Source organism: Clavelina lepadiformis, chromosome 8, assembly GCF_947623445.1.
Source record: "Clavelina lepadiformis chromosome 8, kaClaLepa1.1, whole genome shotgun sequence".
Classification (NCBI taxonomy): Eukaryota; Metazoa; Chordata; class Ascidiacea; order Aplousobranchia; family Clavelinidae; genus Clavelina; species Clavelina lepadiformis.
Genome location: NC_135247.1, coordinates 14,187,302 through 14,202,725, shown reverse-complemented (window position 1 = coordinate 14,202,725; position 15,424 = coordinate 14,187,302). Strand labels below are relative to the sequence as shown.

At 35.2% G+C, this 15,424-nt stretch overlaps 3 protein-coding genes across 4 annotated transcripts; all 3 read right to left on the bottom strand.

Annotated features, from left to right (window-relative positions):
• Window positions 1-1,587: 1,587 nt before the first annotated feature.
• On the bottom strand, window positions 1,588-3,327 carry LOC143468990 (uncharacterized). The gene is made up of 2 exons (XM_076966497.1): window positions 2,479-3,327; window positions 1,588-2,392 (listed from the first exon to the last, which is right to left on the bottom strand). Exon 2 carries the CDS (start codon window positions 2,357-2,359, stop codon window positions 2,015-2,017), a length of 345 nt encoding a protein of 114 aa, XP_076822612.1. The 5' UTR covers window positions 2,360-2,392; window positions 2,479-3,327; the 3' UTR covers window positions 1,588-2,014.
• A 1,236-nt stretch (window positions 3,328-4,563) lies between these two features.
• On the bottom strand, window positions 4,564-8,845 carry LOC143469717 (desmin-like). Of its 2 annotated transcripts, none has more exons than XM_076967508.1 (13): window positions 8,720-8,845; window positions 8,345-8,496; window positions 8,002-8,275; window positions 7,795-7,901; window positions 7,584-7,679; window positions 7,219-7,375; window positions 6,921-7,079; window positions 6,722-6,847; window positions 6,562-6,651; window positions 6,336-6,466; window positions 5,940-6,010; window positions 5,101-5,204; window positions 4,564-4,878 (listed from the first exon to the last, which is right to left on the bottom strand). In XM_076967508.1, exons 2-13 carry the CDS (start codon window positions 8,482-8,484, stop codon window positions 4,822-4,824), a joined length of 1,512 nt encoding a protein of 503 aa, XP_076823623.1. In that variant the 5' UTR covers window positions 8,485-8,496; window positions 8,720-8,845; the 3' UTR covers window positions 4,564-4,821. The 2 variants fall into 2 exon arrangements, with proteins under 2 accessions (XP_076823623.1, XP_076823624.1); XM_076967509.1 differs by having other exon boundaries at window positions 8,626-8,760.
• An 846-nt stretch (window positions 8,846-9,691) lies between these two features.
• LOC143469764 (uncharacterized) lies at window positions 9,692-15,360 on the bottom strand. The gene is made up of 6 exons (XM_076967574.1): window positions 14,318-15,360; window positions 13,504-13,661; window positions 13,239-13,306; window positions 10,987-11,163; window positions 10,716-10,868; window positions 9,692-10,458 (listed from the first exon to the last, which is right to left on the bottom strand). Exons 1-6 carry the CDS (start codon window positions 14,468-14,470, stop codon window positions 10,352-10,354), a joined length of 816 nt encoding a protein of 271 aa, XP_076823689.1. The 5' UTR covers window positions 14,471-15,360; the 3' UTR covers window positions 9,692-10,351.
• Between the last annotated feature and the right edge of the window lie 64 nt (window positions 15,361-15,424).

Sequence of the window (15,424 nt, the reverse complement as noted above, 5' to 3'; positions counted from 1 at the left end):
AATCAAACCATGTCATTTTATATAATTATTTCAACTATTAATATAGGCCTACGCGTTTTTAATGTTAGGGAAAATGTCCTTGAGGCCTACATCTTCCAAGAGTGTAGTTGTTTGTGTTATTTTGTCCTTAAATTCGTTAAACTTAGGAATTATTTTGTGGGTTTGGTGACCATGCTAACCTACCATTTTATAGCACAATACTATTATTGCTATCTTGCATGGTTTAAACCCTTGGGCTTTGCCACTTTTTCGCGCTCGTTACTTGTTCGTGAGCATGTGTTTTAATGTGCTATAACTACAACGGTTGGCATCCTAACTTTCGTTGCGCACAGCTAATGGCCAAAAATGAACAATACAATACAATATTCAAATTAATTTTAGGTCCTGTAATTTATATGAATAGGACTTGCACCTACACAGAATTTTGAAAATTAAAGAAGTAAATTTTTGCTCACAGGTTGGTATTGTTTTATAACAAACATAGCCTAAGTTTCTAAAACTGTTTTATGGCTTCGTATTTTCATAACGTAGCGCACCCTTATTTAAAGAAAGTCTCTTTCTATACCATTTAAGCCGTGGTTTAAAATAAATCTTACATTTAAGTTATGTAAATTCTCTTTCTTGTTACCTTTTGTTACATTTCCTAATATCAGATGTGTTTTCATCAAAATATTCATTAATTTTGATTTGCAAATAACTTAATGCTTTAAAACGCTCGACTTCCATATATTCATTACTTCCCTTATGCTTTAATTTAATGTATGGCGTAAAAAAGTTAAATAGCCTGGAATCCAGACTCCATATAACATATACAATTGGTCTCTTAAATTTTGATTTTGTTATGAGCATATTCATGGCTTTCGATAGTCTCAACTCAGTTTTTCTCTGAAAGAAAACTTAATTGTTTTGGAATTAACGCTGCTCCTAGATCTGATAAACCACAGCATTACCACGAGCACATCCTTCGGTCTGACCAAGTGCGTAGCTATAATACTTTTTAACGTTCATATCACATGAGATAACGACAATAGATATTTCTCATGGAACAGCAAAATTTATACGAGCCTGGAAGTAAATTATACGCCCATTGACGCAATTTTGTTCGTACTTTTGTTTAAAGAGATGACGTAAATATTGACTGAAAACGGACGTCTTATATTTCAAACATACACTAGTTAAAGTGTTTGTTTATGACAGTTTGATCAACAGTCTTGAGACGATCGCAAGAGGAAATTTCGTGAAACTTCAGGGGTTATGTGAGATTTTGTTTATCGTAATTTTGATTTTGGTTTTGTTTATCAAAGACCCAGAAGCATAACCTGTTTGCTGCCTCAGAAAAGTCAACGCCCCCACAACACCCACTTGCCATTATACGAGTGTGTGCTTCAACAGAACTAACAGTGCTCTTTGCTTTACACAGTTTATACAAAGAAAACATCTCAATAACATCTTAAGCCACCGGTTTAAGTCACAAGTGTCGAATATATAAGCAATACGTTTGGGCAAGGCATAAAATTTTTACAAAAATGCCCAAATTTCTAGACTTCTGTAGCTTCATGTAGATTGTAGAGTATAATCATGTCCATATTCCCGAGTCAGTATATGTTGTTACAAAGAGAACATGCGGTACGTGATAAAAAGCAACTTAATAATACTGCACAATTATACCAGCAAAAAGTGTATGAACTGCTTGTATATACAAGAAAATTTACCCTGACATTTTGCGCTTTACATCAAAAGAAACTAAATAAATAAGAGGTAATTGCGGTTCTATTTTGAAGGTAACATTTAATGTTAAAACTGTAATCGCTGTTGCATTACATATTGTGTAATTCAAATCTCGATTTACAACAATGTTTATGAATAAGCTATATTCTTTGACCAATGACATATAATGTAAATCGCGTTTCGTAACGGAAAACCGACAAATATATGAGTAAGTTTATAACACAACATATTTGGATAAATAACCAAGAAAACAATGTTCATGCTTTTAGCTAATTCAGATCTGTTTTTAAGGGATGCGCACAGGTTCTCCGCTCCTTTTTTCGAAAGATTCCATCCAGGAGTCTCCCAGAACTTTGCACAGCCTCTCATCCAATAACTCCCAGCCATTGGGGACATCTTGCCAGCAAAGCCGCCAAATAGCAAGCGCTCTTCTGATGGTGTGGTCACGCTCAACCTCATTGGTGATAGGAACTGGTCGAATTTTGCTCTGAAGAAACATCTTGAACTCATTAGGTACGGAGCTAAGGAGACGGCGACCCTGTCGCTTGCTCCCGTCAAACTTTGGAGAATGAGACCAGGCTAAATCTGACATGACGTTTTTCTTAAGTTGCTTGACAATCTTTTGATACATGACAAGAAATACAATCACTTATAACTGCATCCACTAAAAACAAACAAGCAAACGTGCTTTTCACTGATATTGGAGGTAAAAACAAAGTATTTTACGAAGGAAAATGTTTTGATATTTACCTGTTGGATTTGTACAAAATGAAAGCACATGTTTTCTTAAGGCAGTATGCCATTTAGTATACTTTTTTGCTGTTTAAAGTACGAAAGCGATTAATATGATACAGTTTTTAGGCTTTTACAGCATTGTGTACATGTGAATTTATTGCTGAATTAATGTATTACTGCCCGTAGTTGCCCTATGGCTTTACGAGATCAATGCATGGGGCTAATTTTTATAACACACGGTTAAGTTATTCAAATCATAATCTAATTTTATATCATGAAGTTGACTATAGCTAGAGATCCATTGATCAGTCACCTACGAACAATGCAGTTACTACCTTGTAATATCATTGAGCAAACAGCATAGCTAAAGGTTGACGATTCAAGCAAACTCGTTAATATCGTTCAACCACAAAAGCTACAACTGCTCATAAAACTTTTATAACAAGTTGCTGCACCACTCAAACTGCGATTGTTGTTCTGCAATCCTTGAAATAATATCTGCCTATCTTATACATTTGCTGACAAAGTTTTGCAGTTGGTTTGAAAAAATAAAAAATATCATTTGAGTGGTGATAAATAACTGGTCATTGCGTTTGTTAAAACACTCCACAAATACGGTATATTGATTCAGTCGTCTCATTTGTCTTTCTCAGATAGCCTACATTCTGAAAGACTTGACAGCTTTCATCGATTGAGTAATATTTGTTAGTTAAAGGCGACTCCCGTTTAGCACATCGCTAGCATGTTAACTCCCAACCCCATGTTAACTCCCAACTCCCAAGCTATCAGATCATGATTTTTTCGAAAGATTTGACGCACTCGTTACTATTCTCCCGATTTAGGATTTTTTCTAAACACGCGTTTTTTTATAACAACGCAAACTCTTTTAATCTAAAAGAACTTTGACAGTATATCTTCACATTTTTTGTCTTTTTTGTGGATGAAATTAAAATGCTAAAGTGAATGTAACGTGAAACCAGGTTTTTTTATTTTCTGCAAAAATGCAAGTTAGCAGTGAGAAACAAATACAAGAAAAAGTTCTTGATTTTTCTCACTTGACAAATATTTACGTAGGTCATTGTCTGACTCATGATAGTCAAGAGTTTTTCAATCTGCTGACGTAACCACTTTCAATAAAATGACCAAAGTAACAAAGCTGCGTCAACACATCTTATTATGTATGGCTACTTCAAGAAATTTTCTCTTCAAAGGACACAATAGTGATTGGGGTACCACGCAAATGTCGTCGCGATTCTTCTTAACAACAACGTGTTGACCAAGTATTCGAGAAAAAGGAAATCACCATCGAGCTTGTAGTTTGCCGTTTGTATACATTCTCGCTTTAATTTGCTTTCTCAAAGAGGTTGAGCTCGTTTTTAAAGGTGTTGTTATGTTTGATTAGAATGTTAAAGAACCTCGTAACCTCGTAACCTTTTTAAGTATTGTCAAATATAACAAACTTTGAAGCTTTTAATTATATTCCTCTCATAAACATCATTTATACTTGTCTCTTTACTCTGTGAGCGCAAAACAATGTTAAACTCTATGTACTCTATGCTATGCAATGTTTTCTCACAAAGGAAAACTTGGAATTGATCATGATTGATGGGCATGATTGCCAAATAAAGTGTTTGATGTGACTAGCAGGACGCAATGTTTATCCTCGTCATCGGAACCTGTTTAGTTTCTATCTCTTCGCTACTATATTTATCTTACCTGGGAATTACAATACAGTATTATGCAACACAATGGTTAGCAATTTTCTAATCGATCTTAGCGCATGAGCGGCACTTAACGGCTTATTTTAAATGGCTTTCCAGCCGCATTATGTTATCAAAAATCAATGCCTTTTGGAAAGAGCTGGTTATTTGATGTAAAACTTTATGTAAATCCATTTCAAATTACGCAAGTGGTTCTATAACCTACATTTCCACTGCCCTTACCATTCCACACAACCCAGCATGGTGCTAGTGCGGCCGTCATTTTATGTATGGATTAGACAGAAATGTAATCAACCAAGCAAATACAATTTCCCTACCTTTGCAATATCCCCATTTTTGTTTTATGTACTTTCTTCGACTCAACCCAACGGTGCGTATATAGCTTAGCCCTAAACATTTATTTATTTTAACCTCAACGGGTAAAAGCGTTAAAAAACTCAACATCGCTTTTAACAAAGTTATGCCTTTGTAGTAACTTTATGATGACAACCATTAGTTTCAGTAAGCACTCTCGCAAACCAGCAAGCATATACAGTTTCGACAAGCGTATATAATTTATATCGTGTACACAGGGTTCTATTTGGTAATTATAGTTAATGTAATTCTAATTGGGCCCGCAGGGATACATGTATTTAAATCAGAAGTCGTCGTGATCGCCGCTTGATTCTCGGACATCTTCTGATTGGCTTACCACCTGAAAACAGGAAGTTTGTGTGACACTAATCGGCGTGATGTTTCGTATTCAAAGTTAGCAATATAAGATAAACTTTGCTCATTGGAGTCATTGATATAACTTAGAAAGGTTTATGTGATAAAAGAATGTGTGTGTTTGTAGGTTTTGAATTACTTAAGAAGTTGCAACTGACAAGCGCAACAGCTGTACTTGAATATCGCATCAAATCACTAGATGACTCACCTTTCCATCCTTCGTCTCAATCGTTTTCACCACAACCTTCTTGGTCGTCACTGTCTCTACGTCATCGCCATTTGCAGCTGCGCCTTGGTCGAAACCCGAGTAGCCTGTGTATGCAGGCAATTAGAGATTATGGAGACTTTAAGTCTTACCAAACAAACACGCGGCGGTGTCTTTCAATTAAACGGATCGTGAATTGGTGAGGTGATAATTTAATAGACACAGTTCTGTCGAAATGGTTTTCATGTTTATGTTAAGAAAACATCACTCGCTTTAAAATCAATTTATGTAGTTTTACAACACCAAGCAATTACCGTGTTTTCTTGAATAGAAACCGCGGCTACTATTTTTTATTTTTGAACGTTTTGTGCGGCTTCTATTTGAGGGCGGCTTCTATTCGAAGGCGGCTTCTATTTTTATTACATGAAGTACCGGTAGTGGTGATTAGGTGACAATAAAATTCTGCGCTTTCTTTTGACAAAAGGTTTTATTCTATTACTATCCGATCATTATTGTAATGTGACAACTGCTGTTTTTCGCATGTGCAAGCTCTCAATGACAGCCTTTATATTACACCGAAGCGATTTCAGCATTGTCTTCTGCTGCTTCTATGCGAGGGCGGCTTCTATTCGAGGGCGGCTTCTATTGTTAATTTTTAATCAAATCGTGCGGTTTCTATTCGAGGGCGTCTTCTATTCAAGGGTGGTTTCTATTCAAGAAAATACGGTACTTAAACGTGTTTTCACAACTATTGTTCAACTGGTAGCCTATAATGTGCCTTTGATACAAAAAAATTAATTTATGGATCTCACGAGCCAGTTGCAGCGTAATTTTTGGATTACCTCTGCGAAGTGTAGTTGTGTATCCTGATTTATATCCACTTTGAGATGATGGTCTTACTTTGTCTGTGAGTCTAAAAATAGTTTCATCTTTTTCTTTTATCTTGGTTTCAACGTTTACAATGAAACCGAAACCTATAGCTAAAATTCTTTTCCCAAAAATGTTCTATTAAAATAAACATACACAGTGGGGCCTATTTTAAAAATAACTACCTTAAAAATTACAAATTAGTAACGAGCATCGTTAATTTGCAACCAACCATTTAAACAACCATTTAGATTCTAAAGGCAGCTCATGAGGTTACTTAAAAAAATTTAGAAGTTGCCTCATGAGTCAAATATTTAAAGTAACTATACCACATCAATATAGACATGCATTAACTTAACACGAAAGGTCACCTTGATTCCTCCCCTTCGAGAAGCTTTCTGTAAGTTGCAATTTCTATATCAAGCGCCATCTTGACATCCATAAGTTCCTGATACTGACGTAGGTGCTGGCCCATTTGAGCTTTCAAACCATTGCATTCAGCCTGAATGCGAATATGAACGTTATAAAACCTTAGGTTCAGTGTATATGAAATAAGTTATAAATGAAATGTAGCAACTTGAACTTGATATTTCTCACACGCAGAGTATCCGCTGTTTCTTGATGCTGTTGTACGTCTCGATTATATCTCTGTTCAAGTTCCGCGATGGTGCGTTGCAAAGAATCGTTCTGGAGAAGAAAATGTACTTTTTTCTGTCGAAATGCTGTGATTAATATTATACTTATACTTTATTCTTACCGAACCGCGCAGCGAGTCTAGCTCGAGGTTAAGAGTTTGAACCGTTTTTCTGTATTCACTGATATCGTTGCGAACATTTCGAAGGTTATCCTCATTTTGAGCAGATTGCATTTGCATAGCCTCCACCTTTTAAATAAATCAAACCACCAATTGCTAAATCTGAAAAGTGGGCAAACTTTATCTTGGGTAAAGCGTATACCTTTTCGGTGTACCACTGCTCAGCGTCTGCGCGGTTTCTAGCAGCAAGTTTTTCGTATTGATTTCTCATGTCCTCAACCAGCTCTTCCAGATCTGGACCGGGAGCCATCTCTACTTTGATTTCCGTTTTCTTTAATTGCTCCTTAAGTTCCGCCACTTCCTGCATTTTACAACTCATCATTTTAAAATCTTTAAGTAGGCCTAAGCTTTACTTGCGAGCAGTAAAAAAGTGTCTTCCATTTGCAATAACCGGTATGTAAATCTTATGGTCATAATCTGTCTGTCAAAAACATTTTTACTTGTTCCTGGACATTCTTTAGGAATGCAATTTCTTCTTGAAGAGTTTCCAGTCTTCTTTCCAAATCTAAACGGACGAGTGTGGCGTCATCACAATCCTTCCTCATGTCATTGAGGTCATTTTCAAGCTCCCGAGTATTGGCAGCCTCATCTTCATATCTGTGAAATTAAGCAAGAAGTGAAAGCATTGTGTTCATTTTACTAATTGTATTTATAAAACTTAACCGTGTTCAAGGATAGTTTTGAACTATTCAAATTCTTGTCTAAAACTTCTTTTCATTTCTATTTTTCACACACGCACGTAGCGGTTCACATATAATTATCTGCATACTACAAATGCCGTACACGTAAGTTTATATCAACCAACCTTCTTCTCCACTTTTCCATCTCAGTCAGAGCGTTATCCAATTGCAGTTGGATGCTGGATTTTTGACCAGTTATCGTGTCCACTTCACGTCGAAGCCTGCAATGTCACAATTAATTTGTCAGCATATGTCATATAAGTAGCCAAGCAGGTTATATATTCAGGAAAAGGAAAGCAAAACGTTTAGCCAATTTTAGTTTGGTTGCATTCTTACCTAGACATTTCCTCCTCGTACATGTCTTGCAGGTTTGACGGTTGGATTGCATTGAACTGGTCAAGCTGAGCTTGTAAAATTTTGTTTTCTTGCTCCAAGCTTCTAACCTGGTTCAAAAATTCACGTCAGCAGATCCACGATCAGCGGAATATTACAAGAGACGTCGCTTAAAAAAGTTTCTGAGAAACCCATTAACCAACTACGCACCTTTTGGATGTAACCAGCGAATCTCGAGTTCAAAACTTTCAGTTCCTCCTTTTCGTTGACCCGTAAATCTTGGAATTCTGGGCCGAGCGCGTCAGCCATCATGTTAATATCTTGCATGCTGACTGCACTTCCAAGTGGCGCAGAACGCATCGTTCTGATGCGAGATGAGCTGGAGGATTCTCCTCCATATGCCGGAGCAGAAGCTGATGCTGCTCCTGCTCCTGCTCCTGCTCCTGTTCCTGCTCCTGCTCCTCCGGCAGAGCTCGATGAATAACTGTTAAAAGATTTTCTTAGTAACACTCGCACGCCCTGAAGATCATGGATGTTTATGTTGTCATCATACCGGAACATTCGAGATGAATTGGATGTCTGGCGACCTGGAGAACTTGTGGTATAGGAGAAACGAGCAGGACCATCCCCGAAATGCCGCTTGTAACTAGAAGTTCGTTCCTCAAACGTCCGTTTAGAAGATTGCTGAGACATCGTTTAGAAAAACTGTGAATACAAATGTGAATTCTTCAATGATATTATGAAACGTTTATGTCAGCCTTCAGCACGGATGTATATCCGGTCTAATACCTAATGTATGTCAGGACACAGTAATAAAACTTAAATAATAAATACCACATATAAGCAAATGCGACAGCTTGCGATTTCAAACCTAAAGCTAACAACAGGCTTCTAGCATATATACATCGTTTCTTCAAGGTATAACTACCTGGTAACGATCGAAAGTCTTCTCTTATATCAAGTTCGTTTGGAAGGGCAAGGACAACTATGTGGCCTTATATACCACCCCACAGCATATTCTTAACTTCAGTTGATATGTCATTGCCTATTTTAAGATTACAATGACGTAGCAAGCGAAATAGCAGACACAACTTCGCCAGCATCTGCCCTATTACATGACGTCATCATAGTTTATGCTCTCATCATGTAATGATTTGAACGGCAGATTTAGTTAGAAGTAACAAAGTATCGTCAACTTTATGTATCCGGTCATGCGTGTATCCAACCTCAAATACGTGCATCTAACTTCACGCCAGTTTAATTTTTTATTTCTTGAAATTGACTGCCAAAATCCAACTAAAGTAACAGGGAAATAAAAGACGATTTTCCAACCTCTTGTCCCAGTAGTAACAAACTATCGCTTTTCAAAACCCTTCCCGAAAAGCTGTGTATCAACAATAATAATTATTATATTATTAATTATAATTAATCGACTATTTTTGTTCAATTCTTCAGCCACTAGTAAGAATCTGGAATGCATCACCAATCCTTATCGGCTATAGGTCTTCAACCAGAAATCAAAAGGAAATTACCCAGGAAACAAAATTCTTTGTTGTAAAAGTACATTATAGTGTCTACTTTTGGCAACCAGAAATATTTAGCAATTGGATGATTACAAGAGATTTGGTGAGGCTAAAACTTCTTGGCTAGCCAGCTCCATATTAAGCTCAACAGGGACCTGAGTTTACGTATAGGGCCTTTTTCATTAAGTCGTTCTTTTTTGTAAAGTTACCTTCCTATATTGTCACCTGGGAAAACACGCTTTTCTTTCTATAGCGGGGGGTCAGGTACTATTCTATTTTACAGCGTGATAAACTTTGCACAAAATAATTTGGGATACAGATATGTTCATTTGCATAAATAGAGATATCAATGAATATGGTAGAATAAAAGATATAGATAAATATAGATATAATAAAAGGTATAGAGATATCAATATATGGCTATTATGCTTATGTTTTCAGAAAAAAACAGGCTTGATATAATTTGATATTCTTATAAAAACATATGCGTGAACGTGAATTTTAAAAGCGCTGTGGTTGCAACAGTATTTTTAATTATGACGTCGATATAACTTGCATATAGTAGACTACCAGTCAGTGAAGCAAAGTGAACTATTTTTTCATAAAATGGAAATTTATTAACAATAAAAATAGACAGTTTCGTCTGTTAATAAAATTTAATAATATCTTAAGTATTTTTAATTTAAACGTGTCTTGTTATCCAGCTGCCTATCTCAAACAAACTGTGTATTGTGCCGGTGAAATCATTATTCTATTAAAAACTGTTGGGCCTACTTGCAAGTAAATGCCACATTTATGTGAAAGTAAAAAACAATAAATTCAAATTTCAATTTTATTCTATCCCACTAAGGGTGAAATGTTAAACATTCTAGGTATGCTTGCCGGTTGTGCTTGACCATAGCATACAAAATAAACATGCTTCGGCGCTTGTTGCATAATAAACATCATAGGTAAACAAAATCAATGGTAATTATAGCGGTATTCTATCAATCGTTAAGCATTCTAAAGAACAGAATAGTTGTAAGTCTTTCTTCTCTTCAGTCCCACGCTCCATAGTCTGTTATATGAAAATGGGGGCCTTCGTATGTGCTTATAACCGGTTTTTTCTGCACTCGGTCAGCTATCTTTTGCACTGAGTCATTTTCTGCAATAAAATATTATTGTAAACAGCGTTTGCATATACAACACAGCTTTTGCATTTACCTTACACCAATGTAAGGGTAAGGACATCGTACAGGCACATGAACATAATAGCCAAGTCCAAAAGAACTTCTTAAAAACAGTGTTTTAAGAAATACATTTGATTTCAGACACGAAAAGCATGCAAGTCACAGCACTATCAAAAAACCCGTGCATAATCGAAGTTTTCATCCTCCAAAAAAATCAAAAACAGTTGCATACCTTCATGACCAGTTCTTTTAAGCCACCTTGTGACTGAATAGGTCTCATGTGGGACATTTTTGGACCTTAAAGTAGGATATTGATGTCTCTGGGTTTTAGCCTTTTCATTTTTTTTCTTCTTTACATCAAGTGATTTAAATGGACTTTCTATGTCTGTTTTAAAAGTAACCTTTCAGCTTGGCATTTCGGTTTATACTTTGCATAATCAAAAACCAACTGGAGCCAAGCCATGAATTACCATATAATAGATTATTGCAAGATACAAAATCACCTCTTTCGGTTTTTTGTTTAAACCGTGCTTCATTATAGTTATTCATTTGATGGTGGGAATTTTGCTGATAGCCTATAGCCGTGAAGGGTCTTGACTGTGGAGATTCCCTCAATGCTCGATGAATACCACGCCTGTGATTTGATATGCACTGTACCAATCGACTATTTACTGTTGCACCTATCAATGTGAGAGCAGTTGTGGTGTCAGTAAATCCTAATTTTTTTGTGAAAGTAACATGAATAATGATAAGTTTTGAAATATATTCAATGGTTTATAAAAATCTATGGCGGTGCCAGAAGAGTGCGTAAAATTCCAGTTCAGATTTAAACAATTTGCAATTTTCCAAATCGGAAAATAAAAAATTTGGAAAAAATCACTCAAAAAATTAATTAATTAAACCATCTAAACAGAAAATCCCTAGTATACAAACTGACAAGAATTTGTCAAAACTATAAATCCGGACAATTTTAAACTAAAAAAATCGTATTATGCGAGAACAGAAATTTATAAATATTCTAAATAAGAACTACAAAATAAGATGATTTCGTACAAAAAATGGGGCGCTATAAAATTTTAGTATACAAAAAAATTGATATTTTTCAAAAAGAATAATAAAAAATTGCAACAGTCACACAAGAAATTAGTAAAACGGAAAAATACAAACTGGACATAAAAAATTAACTGCGTTATTTCCAACGAAATTTTTTCAAACTGGATAATTCAAAACAAAAATATGCAAAACTGGAAGATTTTGAACATCTTCTTGTTTGAAATTATCCATTTGGGTCAAAACTGTACTGATATTTTACAGTGTCTTATGTTTTCTTGTCTAAAATTACCCTATTTATTTGTTTCCTGTTTCGGGTAGTCATCAGGATTAATTGCTGTTTTGGCATAATCTGACATCTTTATTTTCTTGTTTGAAAAATTCTTGTAGGAATTAATGCAGGTTTTGATCTTGTATAAAAATATTTAATTTTTATAACTTGATGTTTAGAGCATTCCTCAGGATAAATTTTTGTTCTGGCATAAGCTGACTTCTTTATTTTCTTGTTTGAAATTATCTGGTTTTATGAATTCTAGTCAAAGTTTATGCAGTTTGTTGATTTCCTGTTTAAATACTTCCAGATTAATAATTTCTTGTGTGATTTTTCCAAATTTGCTTTCTGATTTGAAAAATTCTAATATGTTTAAATCTGTAGGCTACTGAAACTTTCTAGTGCCTCGGTTTCAGAAAAAATATTCTTTGAAAAACAAGGATGGGTAATTAATTATAGGCTGGTTCAAGCATACAACTATAAGTAAAAGTTTGCCATGTTTAACTAGCAGGAAACCAGCATAAATTAAACAACAATAGTATATACATTAATACGTCACGATAGTATCTTCTCTGATGGTAAGTTTGCTTAAGTGTTAAACGTCAAAAGAGTCAAAATTTTCGGAATTTTTAGTCTGTTTTTATGAAATAAAAATGGAACAAACTGAGAAAAACCACCAGCAAGGTCCTGAAAAAAAAAAGAATTACAAATCGTGAGCTGCCAGAAACCTCCTTTCTTGGTTAGTGCCCCTTCTAATGAAAGTTATATTTCAGAAATACTTTTTGAATGAAAGTAGGCTACACTATACCGATTACCGAAAAACGTCAATGTTATCAAAAAGTTCTGATACTGATATTGACAATGTAAAATTTCTGCAAGTCTACCATAAATTTTTCAGAAAATAAGCATTTATTAGCTGCAACACATTGTTTATCCTTTTAAATAACTAAAAACTTAAAACAAATTTAAACCTTGTACTGCCTTAGGTATAGTTAAATTAAAATTTAGGTTCACATTTCTGTTCAATCTTAGTCATTACAGCAATGTTGGGATGGTTACAAACAAACGCTGCTACTAAAATTGAAGTCTTTGCCAAAACTTTTCAGTTTTGATTCTTATAACGGAGTTAAGATTACTAGAGCATTAACTTGGGATTAAGGTAGGGACTTTTGTACTTTTTGTCATTATGCTTGGCGGATTTGGCTATTACGGCAAAAATGGGTTATTTATTTAGAGAATAAAATGTTTGCAGATTTTGCGCTAAATCTTTTAGAAACAATCGTGTACTCATCTATAATATTTTTTTTGACAATTCCATAAAATTAATCAATTAATTAGTTTGTTTTCTGTTTTTAATTTCAACATGCATTAGTCTACTATGACTGTTTACTTTAAAACAATAAATTGGCTAAATCATAATGTAGGCCTATATACCTCGCTTCTCTGCTTCTGCAGGATTGTAGTAACCTGGCAGTTGTTTCAGTCTTGTTACAAGAAAAATGCTGTCAAAAGTACGAAAAAATCAAAACAAAAGTTAAGAAGCCAAACATCAAAGTTTGAAGAAGTTTTCTTTTTCAATGTTAATGAAACTTTAAATTTAGTTATAACACTCATGTCACAAACTTGTACACATGACCTATTTCTGGTTTTAACCTTTGAAATTAAATTATCACTTTGTTAGAAGAAAATATTTCCTTACTTGGGAGGATGTGGTTTATTTTTTCTATTTCGTGATGATGGTCGGCAGTATTCACTTGTAGGTTCATCAAGCTGTTTTAGGATGTGATAAGAGTCATAAGTCGTTGGGGCCATTTCATGTTTATCTAGATCACTCTTCCACGCTTGCTTAGCATTTTTCTAAAACAAAATCAAATTAAAAGTTTTGCTGTGTTTCTAGCTAACCAAAACCCCGAAACGTTACAAAAATTTTGAACATAAGTAAAGAGACTTAAAACTTTCTATGACGTATTTTGTAAGGTTTATCAATAATATGTATACATTTGCATTTTAATGCTTCAATTTCGAACTGTTACAGTTAAAGCTCTGGCAAAAAGTTGTATTATCATTTGATAAAGCATGAATTAAATCATATTATACTTTAACCTACTAATCATTTTATATTTTTAATTTGTACGTGTCATAATATATAATGATAATGCCCTGAATCCCAGATATTTTAAGTGCTGGCGATAAAGAGGCCATATACTATTCGATGTTATGTGACTTGGTGGCAATAGTTACACATTTTCCTCCACGCTGTCAGGGAAAACATAATTGTATTAAGCTACACTTAACAATGACATGACCGTTAGCTTATCTTTCCAATCTCGTAACCCTAATAAGTTAATTTTCGCTGGACACTAAAATTCCTCACATCAGTCGCATACCCAACCTATTACGCATTTTTCAGCTTTTGCGGATTGTATGATCACCAAGGGAAAATACGATCGATCAACAGCATAACACTAACCAAATATGGTATTGACATTTGCATACTTTCAATTTCACGGTACCTTTATCTCCATGACTTCTTCTGCATTCAGTGGACGTAGAATCTGACGTAGTCTAATGATATCGGGCGGTGCTGAAGCGATCCTTCCGAACTTTATTCTTGGTTCTGGTAGCCGTCGCTTTCCCAGGCCGGGAAGAGGATGTGCCATAGCCATGTCTGCAGCCTATTTTGTCAAAATTTTGGCAAGATTCAAAATGCAACTTGATATAACCTGGTGCGACGTAGTTTAAGTTATGTATACAGTCGGAAACTCTCAAACCGCAACCTCTCCCTTAATTAAACACCCAACTTTCACTCGTAAGGGTAAATATGAACGATCTGTTTTCATTGCGAGCTGTGTTGTGAGGGTTTTGGAAATGGGATAGGCCTCCTACTCATCAAACAAAAGCGAGTTGCCCGGTTTTTTACTGTTTACATAACGGCCAACAAAAGGTTTCTTTCACCTGTTTCTTGTTATGACAAAGAAGTATTGTCGATGGAAATGAAATTCTGTACGAGGAATCCTAGCAATAAATAGATTAAGAATTTGACAACTGAAAGTTTCGGATTTTGTTTCGTTCATGTACTGCCAGCTAACCTTATTTTTTGTGCAGCCGCATTTTCTGAAATGTTTTCTACAGTATTCTGCCTATGCGTAAAAATGGTTCTTAATTTTAATTACCAACTAACTAACTGCTCTTTACACTACCAAGGCAGCAAAGCAATCTTCTGTTCGCAAACTTTTCCTTGGTTCGAACGCAATATAACTTCAGTTGCAACCTATGAACACCACTCAACAAAGTCCCTTAAACCGGCACAATATTTTAGGTTTGATACACGGCGGCAGTGATTGTCTGGTTCAAATAAACTTTAGCCTGTGATATAGGAATTAATTCCAACGGTATATCAACCTTGACCAAGTTATTATCGAAATATCTATGCCGGTTATGTGTACATTGAACGTATTGCTCGTTGTTACTCTATAACGACGGCCTACTTCTGACGATTTAAATAGCTTAGCTAGTTAGCTTATTAAAAGGAATTTGCTTTGTTATTGACTCCACTTAAGGCCTTGAAGTGGTCAAGACTCGAAACCACTTAGACTATTTAGCGACAAATGCCAAGAATC

Excerpts from the sequence above, each read along its gene's own strand:
- LOC143469764 (XM_076967574.1), bottom strand. The coding sequence starts at position 14,470 with ATGGCTATGGCACATCCTCTTCCCGGCCTGGGAAAGCGACGGCTACCA. Across the intron at positions 13,662-14,317 it reads AAGAAGTCATGGAGATAAAG|AAAAATGCTAAGCAAGCGTG; the intron begins GTACCGTGAAAT and ends ATTTTGTTTTAG. Across the intron at positions 11,164-13,238 it reads TGCAGAAGCAGAGAAGCGAG|GTGCAACAGTAAATAGTCGA; the intron begins GTATATAGGCCT and ends TCACATTGATAG.
- LOC143468990 (XM_076966497.1), bottom strand. The coding sequence starts at position 2,359 with ATGTATCAAAAGATTGTCAAGCAACTTAAGAAAAACGTCATGTCAGAT.
- LOC143469717 (XM_076967508.1), bottom strand. The coding sequence starts at position 8,484 with ATGTCTCAGCAATCTTCTAAACGGACGTTTGAGGAACGAACTTCTAGT. Across the intron at positions 8,276-8,344 it reads AATTCATCTCGAATGTTCCG|TTATTCATCGAGCTCTGCCG; the intron begins GTATGATGACAA and ends ATCTTTTAACAG. Across the intron at positions 6,467-6,561 it reads AAACAGCGGATACTCTGCGT|GCTGAATGCAATGGTTTGAA; the intron begins GTGAGAAATATC and ends ATTCGCATTCAG.